At 43.5% G+C, this 19,151-nt stretch overlaps 1 protein-coding gene and 1 long non-coding RNA gene across 5 annotated transcripts; both read left to right on the forward strand.

Annotated features, from left to right (window-relative positions):
- Positions 1–307: 307 nt before the first annotated feature.
- LOC124012059 (polypeptide N-acetylgalactosaminyltransferase 12-like) lies at positions 308–18,672 on the forward strand. 2 transcript variants are annotated; one of them, XM_046325433.1, is made up of 10 exons: positions 308–1,432; positions 2,049–2,218; positions 2,677–2,866; positions 3,171–3,356; positions 7,542–7,659; positions 8,172–8,348; positions 9,863–9,994; positions 10,785–10,898; positions 13,259–13,417; positions 16,538–18,672. In XM_046325433.1, exons 1-10 carry the CDS (start codon positions 1,077–1,079, stop codon positions 16,676–16,678), a joined length of 1,743 nt encoding a protein of 580 aa, XP_046181389.1. In that variant the 5' UTR covers positions 308–1,076; the 3' UTR covers positions 16,679–18,672. The 2 variants fall into 2 exon arrangements, with proteins under 2 accessions (XP_046181389.1, XP_046181388.1); XM_046325432.1 differs by lacking the exons at positions 308–1,432; positions 2,049–2,218; positions 2,677–2,866; ... (3 more) ...; positions 13,259–13,417; positions 16,538–18,672 and adding an exon at positions 3,377–6,416 and having other exon boundaries at positions 8,172–8,182.
- Positions 10,906–13,252, forward strand: LOC124012060. 3 transcript variants are annotated; one of them, XR_006834650.1, is made up of 4 exons: positions 10,906–11,162; positions 11,298–11,551; positions 11,634–11,962; positions 12,036–13,252. It is a non-coding gene; the product is annotated as an uncharacterized LOC124012060 (long non-coding RNA). The 3 variants fall into 3 exon arrangements; XR_006834652.1 differs by having other exon boundaries at positions 10,906–11,115; XR_006834651.1 differs by having other exon boundaries at positions 10,906–11,068.
- Positions 18,673–19,151: the final 479 nt, after the last annotated feature.

Here is a 19,151-nt window from a genome sequence, read left to right on the forward strand (position 1 = left end):
TTTTAATTTGCTTCAAGATGTTTGCTTCAAACTAGATTATTTAAAAAAAAAAAATATATATAGGGCTAAGTGACATTTAACAGTGCTAAGAGAAATAATGTAAGAATATTTGTCCATAATGAAGATGACTTTGTAGCACCCGTAAATGTTAAATGTCAAATCATATATTTAATAACACACGCTCTGTTCATACAAGAACACGGAATATCAGTGCATGAAATCTACAGTAAACTACAGTCACGTGACAATGTACTTTTTTTTTTTACTACTTGTTGCCAACCCGGAAGCAGTCAATTTAATGCTTCTTGCATTTGCATAATTATGAATAGGACATCGAAACGAAGCAGCTGTAACATTGTTAAACTGTAACTCATTTTTTTCCGTTTCAGTTTCCTGGAACGCAGAAGACATTGTTTGCACAGCGTCGTTTGTTGGTACAACAACTCGTGACACTGGAGAAAGATTCGTGACTGATAAACTTTTGATAAACTTCTAAAATGTATCGACGTGTATGATTTTGTGCGGCTCGCTAACGGAAACCGTTAAAGTGTGTGAGTAGGTTGCAGGTAAAGAGCTACAATGTGACATAGTTCATGTAGGCTACATTGTGTCCGTGGCGCGAAGATAAGTAGGGTGCCGAACATGGATTAGGATTTAGTGCTACTGGGACAGAATGAAGCCCTGGACACTTTAATTTGACCTTGATTTTTTTATTTTATCTGGGTGTTATTGATAATCCATCAAGATAGTTACTCTAATCGGGTAAATCCATTTTCAACATCACGTTTATGGAGAAGTACTATTTCAATAAACTTTGACCAAGGAAGCCAATCGCTGGATGACAGAAAAAGACCGTTGACATTTGACTTGGCTAGTTGAATTTGGTCAACCCTGTTAAACATTTTGAAATAAAAAGTTGATTCAAGCAAAACAGCGGAACTTTTACATTGCGCAAAGTTATTATCAGAAGCCAGTTCATGGTGAATTTGGTGGATCAGGTTTGGTAATGCACCATGATGCTGTTGTAGCCCACGGGGTATGGACGTATCGAGATAGGAAGGAGGAAGGGAGACACGATGGCACTTTCCCGGAGAAGGAATCGGTGGAAGTTGATAGTTTGCCTTTTTGGGGCGTCTATAGTGGGATATTTTATTTTAAATAGGCATAATAATCCCGGTGACATAGCTGGAACAAGTCGAAGAGAGGTTCCCACTGAGCAAGACATTGCAAATGAAATGCTTAAAAAGCCTGTTTATGACAAACCGCAATTGGATTTAAATGCCTTGGGAGAAATGGGCAGAGCTGTCAAATTGAACCTCGTTGGAGAGGAGAAAAAAAAAGAAGAGGAAAGTATAAATAAACACCAGATTAATACCTATGTGAGTGATCTGGTATCTCTCCACCGCAGTCTACCCGAACGATGGAATCCTCTGTAAGTTGGCGTGAGTTTGAGTGTGGTGTTTATGATATTTTCCCAACATTTCCTTGTGATAAGAGTATTTTATAGAGCTTTTCTAAAATATGACTGACTGAATATGAAGTAGGTTAGCCCCTCGCCATCAACCCATTGTGGAAAACCTCGTTGTTTATTCTTTCCCTCAAAACCGCATTTCTAAATGCCTAAATGACAGGCAAGGCAATGCTTGATTTTGCAAGGTTGGATAAAGTCAGATCACTGACAAAGCTCGTTAAACTGTTTATTTTGAGTTTACTAAAGGGCCAGGAATTAGGTATTACATGACTCTGTGCCTGTTAAGCCATGTGCAAAGAATGAATAAAGTCCTGCATCTCAGTCAGACATCCAAGCACCAGGGTAACCAACAACATTGACCAAAAACAAACAGATTTTCTTTCTTCCTAGATCAGATCAGCACTCCTACTCTTAGACATTTTTAGCTGGGGTGACAGATCTGTTTGTGCTATAATTACACTCCTTGTCATGCCAATGACAGTGAGTAAACAATGAAAGGCATGATGGAAAGGGGATGTCTGGGGTCAGGCTTGCTACAGATCTATAACAAGTGAACTCTTTCTCTTTACTTCTCCAGTTGTAAGGACCAGAAGTATGACTATAGGTCATTGCCATCCACGTCAGTGGTGATCGCCTTCTACAACGAGGCCTGGTCCACGCTGCTACGCACTGTCCATAGTGTCCTGGAGACCTCACCCGACAGACTGCTACGGGAGGTGGTGCTGGTGGACGACTATAGTGACAGAGGTACAATTATGTATATACTGGACCAGTCAAAAGTTTGGACACACCTACTCATTCAAGGGTTTTTCTTTATTTTTACTATTTTCTACATTGTAGAATAATAGTGAAGACATCAAAACTATGAAGTAACACATATGGAATCATGTAGTAACCAAAAAAAGAGTTAAACAAATCAAAATATATTTATATTAGGGCATCACTTCCCCATTTGACATTGTGTGGTTCCTTCCATCGCCACTAGATGGTGCTAAATCAGTACATTTGGAAGAAAACATAGTGACGAAAAGCCTTTCTTACTTGCTTGTCATTATCAATTCAACCACAAAGCGCAGGCACATCTGTTAGCAGCACCACCCTGTTGTAACATTACACATACTGTACCTGCATGTTACACACATCCCAGTTGAGGAAATGTACACCCTTGTCATGATACGTAAACAGCCCTTTTGGTTCCCTGTCAGCTCATTTGAAGGAGCCCTTAGAAAACTACATCTCCAACTTGAAGAAGGTGCATCTGATCCGGGCCAGGAAGAGGGAGGGCCTGGTGCGGGCCAGGCTCTTGGGGGCCTCCATCGCCACGGGCGATGTGCTGACCTTTCTCGACTGCCACTGTGAATGTCACAAGGGCTGGCTGGAGCCCCTGCTCGACAGGTGAGAAACCCCGTAGTTGGCCAGGTCAGGACTGTTCTTCAGTCTAGTCGTGGGACCTTAGTTTCCACATGTACAGTAGTGTCTCTCCATTCCTTTTACTTTGCGATTGAATGTATCGTACTGCTGGCTAGATTTGGATATGTGTAGCGATGTGAATTATTTTCCTTATACCCACCCCGTTTCACACTAATCCCAAGCCTCCAAAGGCCTGTTCCATATGGTACCTGGTGAGGTCTGTCGTCACCCTGTTATACTGCAACCCCCTGCCCCATGCTTGCTTCTGCTCTCTTCTCCTCTGCCCCAGGATAAAGGAGGAGCCATCCGCTGTGGTGTGTCCCGTCATTGATGTCATCGACTGGAACACCTTCCAGTATCTAGGCAACCCCGGGGAACCCCAGATCGGAGGGTTTGATTGGCGGTTGGTCTTCACCTGGCACTCGGTGCCAGAGTATGAGCAGAAACGCAGGCGTTCTGCCATTGATGTCATCAGGTCTGTGGTACCCTACATTAGAAACAGGCGCTCTGCCATTGATGACATCAGGTCTATGGTACCCTACATTAGAAACAGGCGCTCTGCCATTGATGTCATCAGGTCTGTGGTACCCTACATTAGAAACAGGCGCTCTGCCATTGATGTCATCAGGTCTGTGGTACCCTACATTAGAAACAGGCGCTCTGCCATTGATGTCATCAGGTCTGTGGTACCCTACATTAGAAACAGGCGCTCTGCCATTGATGACATCAGGTCTGTGGTACCCTACATTAGAAACAGGCGCTCTGCCATTGATGTCATCAGGTCTGTGGTACCCTACATTAGAAACAGGCGTTCTGCCATTGATGTCATCAGGTCTGTGGTACCCTACATTAGAAACAGGCGTTCTGCCATTGATGACATCAGGTCTGTGGTACCCTACATTAGAAACAGGCGCTCTGCCATTGATGACATCAGGTCTGTGGTACCCTACATTAGAAATAGGCGCTCTACCATTGATGTCATCAGGTCTGTGGTACCCTACATTAGAAACAGGCGCTCTGCCATTGATGACATCAGGTCTGTGGTACCCTACATTAGAAACAGGCGCTCTGCCATTGATGTCATCAGGTCTGTGGTACCCTACATTAGAAACAGGCGCTCTGCCATTGATGTCATCAGGTCTGTGGTACCCTACATTAGAAACAGGCGCTCTGCCATTGATGACATCAGGTCTGTGGTACCCTACATTAGAAACAGGCGCTCTGCCATTGATGTCATCAGGTCTGTGGTACCCTACATTAGAAACAGGCGCTCTGCCATTGATGGCATCAGGTCTGTGGTACCCTACATTAGAAACAGGCGCTCTGCCATTGATGTCATCAGGTCTGTGGTACCCTACATTAGAAACAGGCGCTCTGCCATTGATGTCATCAGGTCTGTGGTACCCTACATTAGAAACAGGCGCTCTGCCATTGATGTCATCAGGTCTGTGGTACCGTACATTAGAAACAGGCGTTCTGCCATTGATGACATCAGGTCTGTGGTACCCTACATTAGAAACAGGCGCTCTGCCATTGATGTCATCAGGTCTGTGGTACCCTACATTAGAAACAGGCGCTCTGCCATTGATGACATCAGGTCTGTGGTACCCTACATTAGAAACAGGCGCTCTGCCATTGATGACATCAGGTCTGTGGTACCCTACATTAGAAACAGGCGCTCTGCCATTGATGACATCAGGTCTGTGGTACCCTACATTAGAAACAGGCGCTCTGCCATTGATGACATCAGGTCTGTGGTACCCTACATTAGAAACAGGCGCTCTGCCATTGATGACATCAGGTCTGTGGTACCCTACATTAGAAACAGGCGTTCTGCCATTGATGACATCAGGTCTGTGGTACCCTACATTAGAAACAGGCGCTCTGCCATTGATGACATCAGGTCTGTGGTACCCTACATTAGAAACAGGCGCTCTGCCATTGATGTCATCAGGTCTGTGGTACCCTACATTAGAAACAGGCGCTCTGCCATTGATGACATCAGGTCTGTGGTACCCTACATTAGAAACAGGCGTTCTGCCATTGATGTCATCAGGTCTGTGGTACCCTACATTAGAAACAGGCGCTCTGCCATTGATGACATCAGGTCTATGGTACCCTACATTAGAAACAGGCGCTCTGCCATTGATGTCATCAGGTCTGTGGTACCCTACATTAGAAACAGGCGCTCTGCCATTGATGACATCAGGTCTGTGGTACCCTACATTAGAAACAGGCGCTCTGCCATTGATGTCATCAGGTCTGTGGTACCCTACATTAGAAACAGGCGCTCTGCCATTGATGGCATCAGGTCTGTGGTACCCTACATTAGAAACAGGCGCTCTGCCATTGATGTCATCAGGTCTGTGGTACCCTACATTAGAAACAGGCGCTCTGCCATTGATGTCATCAGGTCTGTGGTACCCTACATTAGAAACAGGCGCTCTGCCATTGATGTCATCAGGTCTGTGGTACCGTACATTAGAAACAGGCGTTCTGCCATTGATGACATCAGGTCTGTGGTACCCTACATTAGAAACAGGCGCTCTTCCATTGATGTCATCAGGTCTGTGGTACCCTACATTAGAAACAGGCGCTCTGCCATTGATGTCATCAGGTCTGTGGTACCCTACATTAGAAACAGGCGCTCTGCCATTGATGACATCAGGTCTGTGGTACCCTACATTAGAAACAGGCGCTCTGCCATTGATGACATCAGGTCTGTGGTACCCTACATTAGAAACAGGCGCTCTGCCATTGATGACATCAGGTCTGTGGTACCCTACATTAGAAACAGGCGCTCTGCCATTGATGACATCAGGTCTGTGGTACCCTACATTAGAAACAGGCGTTCTGCCATTGATGACATCAGGTCTATGGTACCCTACATTAGAAACAGGCGCTCTGCCATTGATGTCATCAGGTCTATGGTACCCTACATTAGAAACAGGCGCTCTGCCATTGATGACATCAGGTCTGTGGTACCCTACATTAGAAACAGGCGCTCTGCCATTGATGTCATCAGGTCTGTGGTACCCTACATTAGAAACAGGCGCTCTGCCATTGATGTCATCAGGTCTGTGGTACCCTACATTAGAAACAGGCGCTCTGCCATTGATGTCATCAGGTCTGTGGTACCCTACATTAGAAACAGGCGCTCTGCCATTGATGACATCAGGTCTGTGGTACCCTACATTAGAAACAGGCGCTCTGCCATTGATGACATCAGGTCTGTGGTACCCTACATTAGAAACAGGCGTTCTGCCATTGATGTCATCAGGTCTGTGGTACCCTACATTAAAAACAGGCGCTCTGCCATTGATGTCATCAGGTCTGTGGTACCCTACATTAGAAACAGGCGCTCTGCCATTGATGTCATCAGGTCTGTGGTACCCTACATTAGAAACAGGCGCTCTGCCATTGATGACATCAGGTCTGTGGTACCCTACATTAGAAACAGGCGCTCTGCCATTGATGACATCAGGTCTGTGGTACCCTACATTAGAAACAGGCGTTCTGCCATTGATGTCATCAGGTCTGTGGTACCCTACATTAGAAACAGGCGCTCTGCCATTGATGTCATCAGGTCTGTGGTACCCTACATTAGAAACAGGCGTTCTGCCATTGATGACATCAGGTCTGTGGTACCCTACATTAGAAACAGGCGCTCTGCCATTGATGTCATCAGGTCTGTGGTACCCTACATTAGAAACAGGCGCTCTGCCATTGATGACATCAGGTCTGTGGTACCCTACATTAGAAACAGGCGCTCTGCCATTGATGTCATCAGGTCTGTGGTACCCTACATTAGAAACAGGCGTTCTGCCATTGATGACATCAGGTCTGTGGTACCCTACATTAGAAACAGGCGTTCTGCCATTGATGACATCAGGTCTATGGTACCCTACATTAGAAACAGGCGCTCTGCCATTGATGTCATCAGGTCTGTGGTACCCTACATTAGAAACAGGCGCTCTGCCATTGATGTTATCAGGTCTGTGGTACCCTACATTAGAAACAGGCGCTCTGCCATTGATGACATCAGGTCTGTGGTACCCTACATTAGAAACAGGCGCTCTGCCATTGATGTCATCAGGTCTGTGGTACCCTACATTAGAAACAGGCGCTCTGCCATTGATGACATCAGGTCTGTGGTACCCTACATTAGAAACAGGCGCTCTGCCATTGATGACATCAGGTCTGTGGTACCCTATATTAGAAACAGGCGTTCTGCCATTGATGACATCAGGTCTGTGGTACCCTACATTAGAAACAGGCGCTCTACCATTGATGACATCAGGTCTGTGGTACCCTACATTAGAAACAGGCGTTCTGCCATTGATGACATCAGGTCTGTGGTACCCTACATTAGAAACAGGCGCTCTGCCATTGATGACATCAGGTCTGTGGTACCCTACATTAGAAACAGGCGCTCTGCCATTGATGTCATCAGGTCTGTGGTACCATAACAACGTCTGTGTATCGGAAAGGAAAATAGTCTAATCCTCAGTTAACTATCAAGATATACATTTAACAATTTGATATGCATATTATGTAGAGATCAACAATTGTTATACATACCATAGGCTATATAATTGATCATAATAATGGAACAAGTTCTGAAGATCTGCTCTGTAAGCTGTGTGTGTTTTGGTCTCAGGTCTCCTACGATGGCTGGAGGGCTGTTTGCTGTCAGTAAGAACTATTTCCATTACCTGGGCACGTATGACACAGGCATGGAGGTGTGGGGAGGAGAGAACCTAGAGTTCTCATTCAGGGTGAGTGTGGGTGAGAGAGAGTGATACGTTTGGGCTTGCTGTAATCTGTGCAGTTTATCCATGCCTTTTTTTCCTGACGTTTCTGTGATAAGTTAAAAACCCACTGGAATCCAGTAACCCATGGTCACTATACTGTTGTGAAATATGTGGGGATTCACACAAGGCTGCAATCTTTACGCTTTCATTATATAACTAGGTCACCACTATGCAATTTTGGATAAACAAAAATGGCCTTTCTGTTCCCTAATCAAAATTACATTAAAGAACTTTGAACCAAAAGTTACCTCTGTTAATTAAGGTTCCGCAGTCAATAAAGTTGCAACGTTTGAAGAATTTAAACCAGCACAGAGGTCATGTTTTCCTTCAGTTAATTCCTGTGGAAAGAACCAAACCGCCATACAACAACAGAACTTCCTTCCCTTTTAGAAAGACACACAAAGCTGTCCATTGTGCTGCCTGATTGAATCATGGTGTGTAGCTAATCATGTCCTCGTGTTGCTGTTGTTATTTAGATCTGGCAGTGTGGGGGCAGCCTGGAGATCCACCCCTGCTCCCACGTGGGCCACGTCTTCCCCAAGAAGGCCCCGTATTCGCGGAGCAAGGCCCTGGCCAACAGCGTGCGTGCTGCCGAGGTCTGGATGGATGACTACAAGGAGTTGTACTACCACCGTAACCCCCATGCTCGCCTGGTAGGCCAACCCTGAACAGGGACTAGCAAAATGTGTGGCTGCAGAGTTTGAAAGTGCATGGTGCTGTGATTGTGGGTCAGGACCAGTAGTGTATGGTGCCATCTTACACTGAAAGAAGGGAAAAGCCCCTCCTATTATATATATATTTTACCTCTGAGACACACACACACACTTCTCCCCGCCCCCTGCTCTGTAAATGCTCCCCTGATTGAGTGACACTTGGGATGCATGAGCACGAGACACACAAGGTGACACTCCGTCCGGTGTGAGATTACCATTGAGAGGCACAGCTCCACGCAGCACCTGTGGGCATCACCCACCTACCCTTCAGTTAGTTAGAGATGCCCCGTTCTGCGCCAACCCATGTGCTAGGCTGCTAGCAGGCCTGGGTTCAAATACTAGTTGAAATTATTTCAAATACTTAAACTGGGCTTGATTTAGCTTGCCTTTCGTAATGGAACCAATTGAATAGTTAGACAATTATCTCGCTCTTCCCCCCGTCTCAGTTGGGTCAGTAACCAGAAATCTCTGTCTTTCTCTCCAGTTTCCAAACCTCTCAGGATATATTCAATTTAGAGCTGTGAGCTCTCTGCCTGGCATTCAGGTGAAGGGGAATGTGTCAGTCTGACCTTTTCAGTAGAACACTATGAGATACAATCGCTCTCAAGAAGCCAGTGATTCAAGTTGATAAAGCTCCTGTCAAGCAATGGGATGTTGTTTTCTAATGGTTGGACTAATGTTCCTCAGGGGCTTGTTTCCTGTTCAACTTTTAATTCACATCAGTTGACACCTGTATTTTACTACTTTCTAACAGTAAGGGTTGCAAAATTCCAGTAACTTTCCCCAGGTTTTCTAGAAATCCCGGTTGGAGCGTTTCCGGATTTCCTGCTAATTCCTTCCTGATTCCAGGAATCTTCTAACACGGGATGTCTGGAAAACCTGAGATGGTTAGGAAAGTTCTTGTAAGCCTAATCATTTCTGTAAGACTGCCCCCTACTGGCCCTTACTGCCTCCACCCTCCTGTCTCCCCTGATTGTCTGATCTTTCTCTGGGGTCTAAATAAATTGATGGGCAATTGTTTATGAAGTATTTGACAAATCAAATTTGATTTCTGAAAAACCTTGGGAATTTTGCAACCCTAGACTGTGGCTTGGAGTGTATTTGTGCTAACAGTAACCAGGATGCAGTGGTGGTCTGCTAGTGGGAAGTGTTTGTGTGTGTGTGTGGGAGGAGTGTTTACGTTTGGGTTGAGATTGTGTACAACAAAAGAGGAATGTGATGCTGAAGTCTGTTTTTGAGTGTCCGTGTATGTGGTGGTTTTGTGATTTGTGTGTTTATGGGAACTTTTTTGAAAAACCATAGATGGTGATGTTTGTCAGTTCACAGAATAATACCCAGAGACTCAAACAGACAGGAAGTCAGTTGAACATTTACTTCTGAGCTCATGACTGCATGGCCTCAAAATAAATCTAATTGTATCATTTTAAAGTCTCTTGTTTTGTTGTTGTTGTTAGGAAGCCTTTGGGGACGTGACCGACAGGAGGAGGCTCAGGACCCAGCTGGGATGTAAGGACTTCAAGTGGTACCTGGAGAACATCTATCCTGATATCCACGTCCCTGAGGACAACCCTGGGATGTTTGGAATGGTGAGGAGAATGCTGCCATTTTGACTCCAACGTTGTATTAGTTAGGCACCAAACCGAAGGAAACGGAGCGAAACTACCTGAGCCTGTCCAATAAGAAACACGTGTTGTTGTTTCCAACCCAGCCGACCTCACATTTACACAGTGTAACTCAAGTCAAAGTCACCCAGTAAAATACTACTTGTCTGAACGTATTGGGTTTTAAATATACTTAAGTATCAAAAGTAAATTGCTCAAATAAACTTAATTATTAAGTTTCAAAAGTAGAAGTATAAATCATTTTAACTTCCTTATATTAAGCAAACCAGACATCCCTATGCTATTTAGTTGTTTTGTTAATGGTTAGCCAGGGGCACACTCCAACACTCAGACATAACTTCACAACTAAGCGTTTGTGTTAGTGAGTCCACCAGATCAGAGGCAGTAGATGACCAGGGATGTTCTCTTGATAAGTGCGTGAATTGGAACATTTTCCTGTCAAAATGTAACAAGTACTTTTGGGTGTCAGGAAAAAATGTATGGAGTAAAAAGTACATTATTTTCTTTAGGAATGTAGTGAAGTAAAAGTTGGCAAAAATATAAATAGTAAAGTACAGATACCATTAAACCTGACATAAGTAATACTTTAAAGTATTTTTACTTAAGTAAATGTACCACATTAATGAATCTGTGTTTATTAAAGGGATAGTGCACTCAAGTGGGTTATCATAGACAACTTGACTGAACTTTCCCTTAACTCCCCACACTCATAGCTGTACTTTAACAGCAGCATCTGCATGTGTTTTCCCTTTAGCTGAAGAACAGAGGCATGTCCAGCTACTGCTTTGACTACAACCCTCCTGACGACCATAACCTGGTGGGCCACCGGATCATCCTCTACCCCTGTCATGGCATGGGACAAAACCAGGTAGCTATGGCTCCATCTTTACTCTCCATGTCCTTCATTTAAAACCAGGTAGCTATGGCCCCATCTTTATTCTCCATGTCTTCATTTAAAACCAGGTAGTTATGGCTCCATAATACTCTCCATGTCCTTCATTTAAAACCAGGTAGCTATGGCTCCATAATACTCTCCATGTCCTTCATTTAAAACCAGGTAGTTATGGCTCCATAATACTCTCCATGTCCTTCATTTAAAACCAGGTAGTTATGGCTCCATAATACTCTCCATGTCCTTCATTTAAAACCAGGCTAGCTATGTCCTTCATTTAAAACCAGGTCTCCATGTCCTTCATTTAAAACCAGGTAGTTATGGCTCCATAATACTCTCCATGTCCTTCATTTAAAACCAGGTAGTTATGGCCAGGTCCTTCATTTAAAACCAGGTAGCTATGGCTCCATAATACTCTCCATGTCCTTCATTTAAAACCAGGTAGCTATGGCTCCATAATACTCTCCATGTCCTTCATTTAAAACCAGGTAGCTATGGCTCCATAATACACTCCGTGTCCTTCATTTAAAACCAGGTAGCTATGGCTCCATAATACTCTCCATGTCCTTCATTTAAAACCAGGTAGTTATGGCTCCATAATACTCTCCATGTCCTTCATTTAAAACCAGGTATTTCCAAAACCATGTCCTTCATTTAAAACCAGGTAGCTATGGCTCCATAATACTCTCCATGTCCTTCATTTAAAACCAGGTAGCTATGGCTCCATAATACACTCCATGTCCTTCATTTAAAACCAGGTAGCTATGGCTCCATAATACTCTCCATGTCCTTCATTTAAAACCAGGTAGTTATGGCTCCATAATACTCTCCATGTCCTTAATTTAAAACCAGGTAGCTATGGCTCCATAATACACTCCATGTCCTTCATTTAAAACCAGGTAGCTATGGCTCCATAATACTCTCCATGTCCTTCATTTAAAACCAGGTAGTTATGGCTCCATAATACTCTCCATGTCCTTCATTTAAAACCAGGTAGTTATGGCTCCATAATACTCTCCATGTCCTTCATTTAAAACCAGGTATAATACTCTCCATGTCCTTCATTTAAAACCAGGCTCCATAATACTCTCCATGTCCTTCATTTAAAACCAGGTAGCTATGGCTCCATAATACTCTCCATGTCCTTCATTTAAAACCAGGTAGCTATGGCTCCATAATACTCTCCATGTCCTTCATTTAAAACCAGGTAGCTATGGCTCCATAATACTCTCCATGTCCTTCATTTAAAACCAGGTAGCTATGGCTCCATCTTTACTCTCCATGTCCTTCATTTAAAACCAGGTAGCTATGGCTCCATAATACTCTCCATGTCCTTCATTTAAAACCAGGTAGCTATGGCTCCATAATACTCTCCATGTCCTTCATTTAAAACCAGGTAGCTATGGCTCCATAATACTCTCCATGTCCTTCATTTAAAACCAGGTAGCTATGGCTCCATAATACTCTCCATGTCCTTCATTTAAAACCAGGTAGCTATGGCTCCATCTTTACTCTCCATGCCCTTCATTTAAAACCAGGTAGCTATGGCTCCATAATACTCTCCATGTCCTTCATTTAAAACCAGGTAGATATGGCTCCATAATACTCTCCATGTCCTTCATTTAAAACCAGGTAGTTATGGCTCCATAATACTCTCCATGTCCTTCATTTAAAACCAGGTAGCTATGGCTCCATCTTTACTCTCCATGTCCTTCATTTAAAACCAGGTAGCTATGGCTCCATAATACTCTCCATGTCCTTCATTTAAAACCAGGTAGATATGGCTCCATAATACTCTCCATGTCCTTCATTTAAAACCAGGTAGCTATGGCTCCATCTTTACTCTCCATGTCCTTCATTTAGTAGTGTTTCAGTCAGTCAGTTAAGAACAAATTACGCCTCAGCTGTCATGGTGGATCTTTGTAGAATTGAACCTTGATTTATACAAAGTCGGGTGTTCTCTACTCTGACCATTAGTCCACAGATAAAGGAGAAACCAAGTTAGTTTTCTTTGATTTAATCTCTCCTCGTTCATCTTTTAATCACCCACGTGGGTTAGTATGCTCGTGAAAACCAATGAGTAAATGGGAGAGGCGAAACTTGAATATAATGGTCATTTGATGTTTAACTGGGCCTGGCAGACAGCATGTGGTAATGGAAATGGTATTTGACTCAGGGCTTCATATTATAATTACAAAAAGTACAAAATGATTTATGTGTATTTGGACCAAAATGATAGTGAAGAAAACAGGTACCATTGTGTGTGAGGTTAGCTGTATGGAACACAACAAAAACTCCATGAACCACGCATACACTCTTCGTCTCTCCTGTTGCAGTTCTTTGAGTACTCCAATGAGAGTAGGGAGATCCGCTATAACACCAGGGAGCCAGCAGGGTGTGCTGTGGGGGACGCCGTCTCCAACTACCTGACTGTGCACCTGTGCAGGAAACCCCGGCAGACTGTCCCACAGGACCAGAAGTTTGTCCTCAGAGAGGTGAGCTGGATGGGGACTGTGTTCATCCCACGTCATGGCAGCAAACAGGGAGCAGAGGAAAGGGTCAGTGGTGGATGGTTGGCAGAGATATAGGTGGACAGGAATTTTGTAATGGAATAAATGTTTTTTAAATTTATTGAACCTTTATTTTATCTCGGCAAGTCAGTTAAGAACAAATACTTATTTACAATAACGGCTTACCAGGGAACAGTGGGTTAACTGCCTTGTTCAGGGGCAGAACGACAGATTTTTACCCTGTCAGCTCGAGGATTCGAACTAGCAACCTTTCGGTTACTGGCCCAAAACTAGGCTACCTGCCTTGTATCAAACACATGGATATCATACGTTTTGATACTGTTCCATTCAACCATTACAAAGACCCCGTCCCCTTAGATCCCTGTCCACCAGCCTCCTCTGAAGAAGGTAGAGAGGGGAGTAGAAAACCCAGATGAACACATGGACATACAGCGCCTTCAGAAAGTATTCACACCCCTGTACTTTTTCCACATTTTGTTGTGTTGTAGCCGGAATTTAAAATGGATTAAATGTAGATTTTTTGTGTGTCCCTAATGTACACAAAATATCAATGTCAAAGTGGAATTATATGTTTACAAATGAATTAAAAATGAAAAGCTGAAATGCCTTGTCTAAGTATTCAACCAGTTTTGTTATGGCATAAATTATATTCAGGAGTAAAAATGTACTTCAGTCACATAAGTTGCATGGACTCGCTCTGTGTGCAATAACTTTGTTTAACATGATTTTTAAATTAGTACCCCATCTCTGTTCCCCACACATACAATTATCTGTAAGGTCACTCAGTGAATGTGTGAATTTGAAGCACAGATTCAGCCACAAAGGCAAGGAAGGGTTTTCCAATGGTTCGCAAAGAATGGCTACTATTGGTAGATGGGTAAAAAAAAACACACTTAAGTGCTCCTTTGAGCATGGTGGAGTTATTAATTACACTTTGGATGGTGTATCAATACACCCAGTCACTACAGAGATACAGGCGTCCTTCCTAACTCAGTTGCTGGAGAGGAAGGAAAATTCTCAGGGATTTCATTATGAGCCCAATGGTGATCTGACTTTAGGGGTGGTAGGTAGCCTAGTGGTTAGAGCATTTGGCCAGTAACCGAAAGAGTATGTTGAGTAGATTGTTGACAAAAATTGACAACACATTCCGTTTTTATCCCACTTTGTAACACAACAAAATGTGGGGGAAATCAAGGGGTACTGAAGGCAGTATATACAGTAGAGTACAGGTGTAGCTAAATGTTGGTTGTCACTAAGCACTCTTGTGTTCTCTGTTCTGTTGACTTTCTTGTTGGAGCAGAGCCACAATGCATTCAGAGCATGTTCAAGGGAAGCTTTGACAAATACTGACATTAAGCCCTCTCCCCTCTCAGCTCTCCCCTCTCAGCTCTCCCCTCTCAGCTCTCCCCTCTCAGCTCTCCCCTCTCAGCTCTCCCCTCTCAGCTCTCCCCTCTCAGCTCTCCCCTCTCAGCACTCCCCTCTCAGCTCTCAGCTCTCCCCTCTCCCCTCTCAGCTCTCCCCTCTCAGCTCTCCCATCTCAGCTCTCCCCTCTCAGCTCTCCCCTCTCAGCTCTCCCCTCTCAGCTCTCCCTCTCAGCTCTCCCCTCTCAGCTCTCAGCTCTCAGCTCTCAGCTCTCCCCTCTCAGCTCTCCCCTCTCAGCTCTCCCATCTCAGCTCTCCCCTCTCAGCTCTCCCCTCTCAGCTCTCCCCTCTCAGCTCTCCCCTCTCAGCTCTCCCCTCTCAGCTCTCCCCTCTCAGCTCTCCCCTCTCAGCTCTCCCCTCTCAGCTCTCCCCTCTCAGCTCTCCCCTCTCAGCTCTCCCCTCTCCGCTCTCAGCTCTCATTTCTTTCTCTCTCTCAGCGCTACCTCGCTCTATCAAATCAATTCAATTCAAAGGGCTTTATTGGCATGAGAAACACATGTTACATTGCCAAAGCAAGTGAAATAGATAATAAACAAAACTGAAAAACAATAAAAAATGAACAGTTAACATTCCAAACACAAACAGTCCTGGGATTGTTTGTGAACAGAGCCCTATGACCAGCTTGCTTTGGGGACTCTCCTCAAGGTTAATCTCTCTGTACGTGATGTCTTTATCTATCTCTCTCCCTCCCTCTCAGCTCTCCCATTTTCATACTCTCTCAGCTCCCATTCTCACATTCTTTCAGCAGTACCTCTTGTCAGCGCTCTCGCTCTTTCTTTCTCTTTCTCAAGTCCTTAGTCTCCACAGACTCCAACTCCCCTCAGATACAGACTCATCCCAGTATCACTATAGTAGATGTTAATAGTCCTAGTCTCTCTCTGGAGTAGGGGTCACATGATCAAATAATGTCTTTTGGATGGCTTGATGTATCTCAGGTGATAATTGCTTTTATGGCATTTTGTCCACAATGGATCATAAAGCATTGAGGTAGCCTATTGACTGGGTGCACAGTCCATGCTTGTTGTGGTAGTTTAGTACAGGTATGTGTTCAGTGTATCCAGCAGGGGCGCAACTTTCACTGGGGATGGGTAAAAGTCCCCCCACATTTACATTTTTGTTCTCCCCAGTTTTATCATTGGAGTGTGATATAAAACAAGGCAACGGTTTGCTTTAGGACCATGTTGACGCCTCTGAGCGGTCGGGTAGGCTGTTTGGAGTGTTTATTGGATTTAAAATGTCCCTCCCACTTCTGAAATCAAAGTTGCTCCCCTGATTTCCAAACAGTTTGTGACTCTTTTCACACTGCACTGCTCCCCTCTCTAATGCCTGTATGTCGTCTCTTGTTCCTGGATGTAGTCTACACATCAGTGGTTCACAACTTCTCCAGGGTTGTAGCCAGTCCTACTGCTGTTAAAATCATAGTTTTTATTGATTGGCTAGTGAGTCCACAGACTTGGTTGTTTAGGTAGATATTAGTTGGTTAAAGGGAAGGATTAAGACGAGCATTAGTTAATAGGGACCAGCATTAGTTAATAGGCCTTAAGGACAGTGCTTCTCTACTCTATACTAGTGGTCCATTTGGCTTGGCTTGTAAAATAGATTATATTTCAATAACCTGATGTAAAATAAAAGTAACATGTTTTTAATAACTCCTTTCTACTAGGACGAAACCTTCTTCCATGTGATGACGCAGAAGTGTGTCCAGGCCGTGGACAAGACTGACAACGGCACCCCTGCCCCCGCCCTGCGGCCTTGCTCAGACCACGCCAACCAGAAGTGGTTTTTTGAGGAGAGGGGGGCGTAGTGGAGTGGTCCAGCCGAAATCCCTATCCCTGGGGTAGAGGGTCAACCAAACTCTTAACCCTGGGATAGAGGGTGACAGCTGGAGGGCCCCAAAGACCAATACTCAGGTCCAGCGTCCTTATGCCGTGGAGATGACTTGGGTCGTTTTCACAAGATAGAAAACAGAAGAAAATGGTTCAAAACAGGGAGGTTCTATCTGAAGTAGTCCAATAGGCATAATCATTTGTTTTCTGTTGCACACTGTTTTTAAATGTTGTGCTCTAATAAATATGACCCTGGTCAGGCGAACTGTTCTCACCTCCTGTATCTATGCACAACCGTGTGCTTGCTGGACAACGTTGACGTTTTCACACACTTGATATTAACTCATACCACATCTACTTCTCAAATCTTTTTTTGTCGATATTTGTTGTGAAAACCTGGGAGACGAAGGATGTTGGAATGGACAGATATTTAACACATTTTTATGTGTGGGATTTAATTACCTGTCTGTTCATCTGACTGAAAGCCACTCATACTTTTTATTCTCACTTTCATTCTTACCTCTCTCTTTCTCGAACACAGGAGCACTTAGCAGCTGGTAGTGAATGTTTTTGGCATTGCAGTGATCATGACAGACTCTTGTGTACTTGCGCATTACATTATAGCTGGAAATCTCAGACTCAACCTCTAGATGGAGCCAAAGCTTCCATCTTGTGTGCTGATCTTTTTCACTCTATCCAGCATGTTATCAGTGATGTGAGTGGTTAATTGTTCAGGTATTTTTGGAGCAAGTATTTTGTTTTCTACATGTATTTTTTTATTTTAAATACGTGCGTACTACTTCAACCAGTCCCTCCAGGATGTTGTTATTATTTTTGGTGATATTTGCCGACCCAAAAATCGTGCATGGCAGTATGCAACAATTTTGTTCAAATTGTCGCGAAAGTGCGCTGACGAGGGAAACATTTGTTGCCGTGTAGCTTGATGAAACCATATTATGCTGTGATTGGTTAATTTGCGCGCCTTCTTTTTGTAATGCCGTGATGGATCTGTTTTATGCGGTAATATTGCAATGATTCGACTTTTATGCCGCATTTAGTGTGGTTATTGGTTTGCAAGCCCTCTCAAAATGTGTGGTGAAATTTGATTGCACACACAACAATTTGCGGTGACAGAATCGTGGAGGGGCTTTTTAATTTTCGATTTGCTCCGCTCATAGGCTTAAGACAACACACAGTACGTCTTTAGCCACACAATTACTGGTAGTAGGAGAAATTCCACTCCGGTCTTTAGTTGTGTTCATGAATCACAATTATGAATTTGGATATCTCACGGTAAGCAATTTAAACTATTCTGAAACAAGGAATACTTGTGGTTTTTCAGTGTTTTATGCTGTAACATACATCTTGTCAATGCAATTGACTCCTAGTGAGATTGTTATTTTCCTAATAGAGTGAAGCTACGAAGACTTAACGTAGCTATATTCTGTGTGTTAATTATATTACAATTCTTGTTTATTTTAAATTATATATTTACTCAAATGTTTATTTACTTACTTATTGATCATCGTTGATGTCAGCGTGGATTTAATTCAGCACTAAATGAGCCACTTGACTTTATGTATTGCAACTGCAACAACAAAATGGAGAAAACAATTGTTGACAGTAAACGTCACTTAAGGCCATCATTTCGGCCATTTCACCCAGAAGTGCCTTACCTGATGTAAAAAGAGATATGGAAAGATACGCATGGAATTATAAAACAAATCCTCATTTTTGTTAGAGATTAAGGACAAATCTAAAATGATACCTACCTTATATACTATAGTGCAGGGGTACTCGACTACTATTTGAGAAGGTCCGGTCACACATTTCCTCTGTGGCAATGGTCCGGATGGATATTGTAATTTGTCGTAGTAACAATCCCCAATGTTGTGACCTCCGAGCTGTTCAAACTGTTTACACCCCTCTTTTTGCCAGATATAAAAAATAAAGTTGCCGTTTTTTAAACTAAGTTCCTGCAATTCTACACATTTTTACATGTCTTGTGTGTTCATATGATGCCTAAGTGGCTCAACGAAATCAGTCGGGATTCCCTTGGGATGGTGGCCCCTGGGCATGTAATCTGGCCATGTTCACTACAAGATGTAGGTAGCTGGTTAACTTTCCTATCTAGTTGACATTAGCTTGTGGTAATTAACTGGACATTTTTCGGACATGTTATAAATAGCTCTCTAAGGTCTGTCAGTGGAGGAAGGAAAACTGTCGATACACAACCAAATGTCAAGATGTTACCTTGTGCATTCTACTATTATAACTCAACAGTAGTAAGTTTAATTTCTCAAAAAAGAAATGCTATTTATTTAGTCAGGACCTGTATTGACTCCGTTCTGGGTCCAGATCTAGTCAGGACCTGCGGTCCGTATTGACCTGTTCTGGGTCCAGATCTAGTCAGGACCTGCGGTCCGTAATGACCTGTTCTGGGTCCGGATC

Source organism: Oncorhynchus gorbuscha, linkage group LG24 (assembly GCF_021184085.1).
Source record: "Oncorhynchus gorbuscha isolate QuinsamMale2020 ecotype Even-year linkage group LG24, OgorEven_v1.0, whole genome shotgun sequence".
NCBI lineage: Eukaryota > Metazoa > Chordata > Actinopteri > Salmoniformes > Salmonidae > Oncorhynchus > Oncorhynchus gorbuscha.

Bases quoted from the DNA above. Each gene is read 5' to 3' on its own strand.
- LOC124012059 (XM_046325432.1), top strand. From the start codon at position 3,398: ATGACATCAGGTCTATGGTACCCTACATTAGAAACAGGCGCTCTGCCA. The intron at 6,417-7,541 runs GTCTGTGGTACC...TTTTGGTCTCAG, and splicing joins TCTGCCATTGATGTCATCAG to GTCTCCTACGATGGCTGGAG.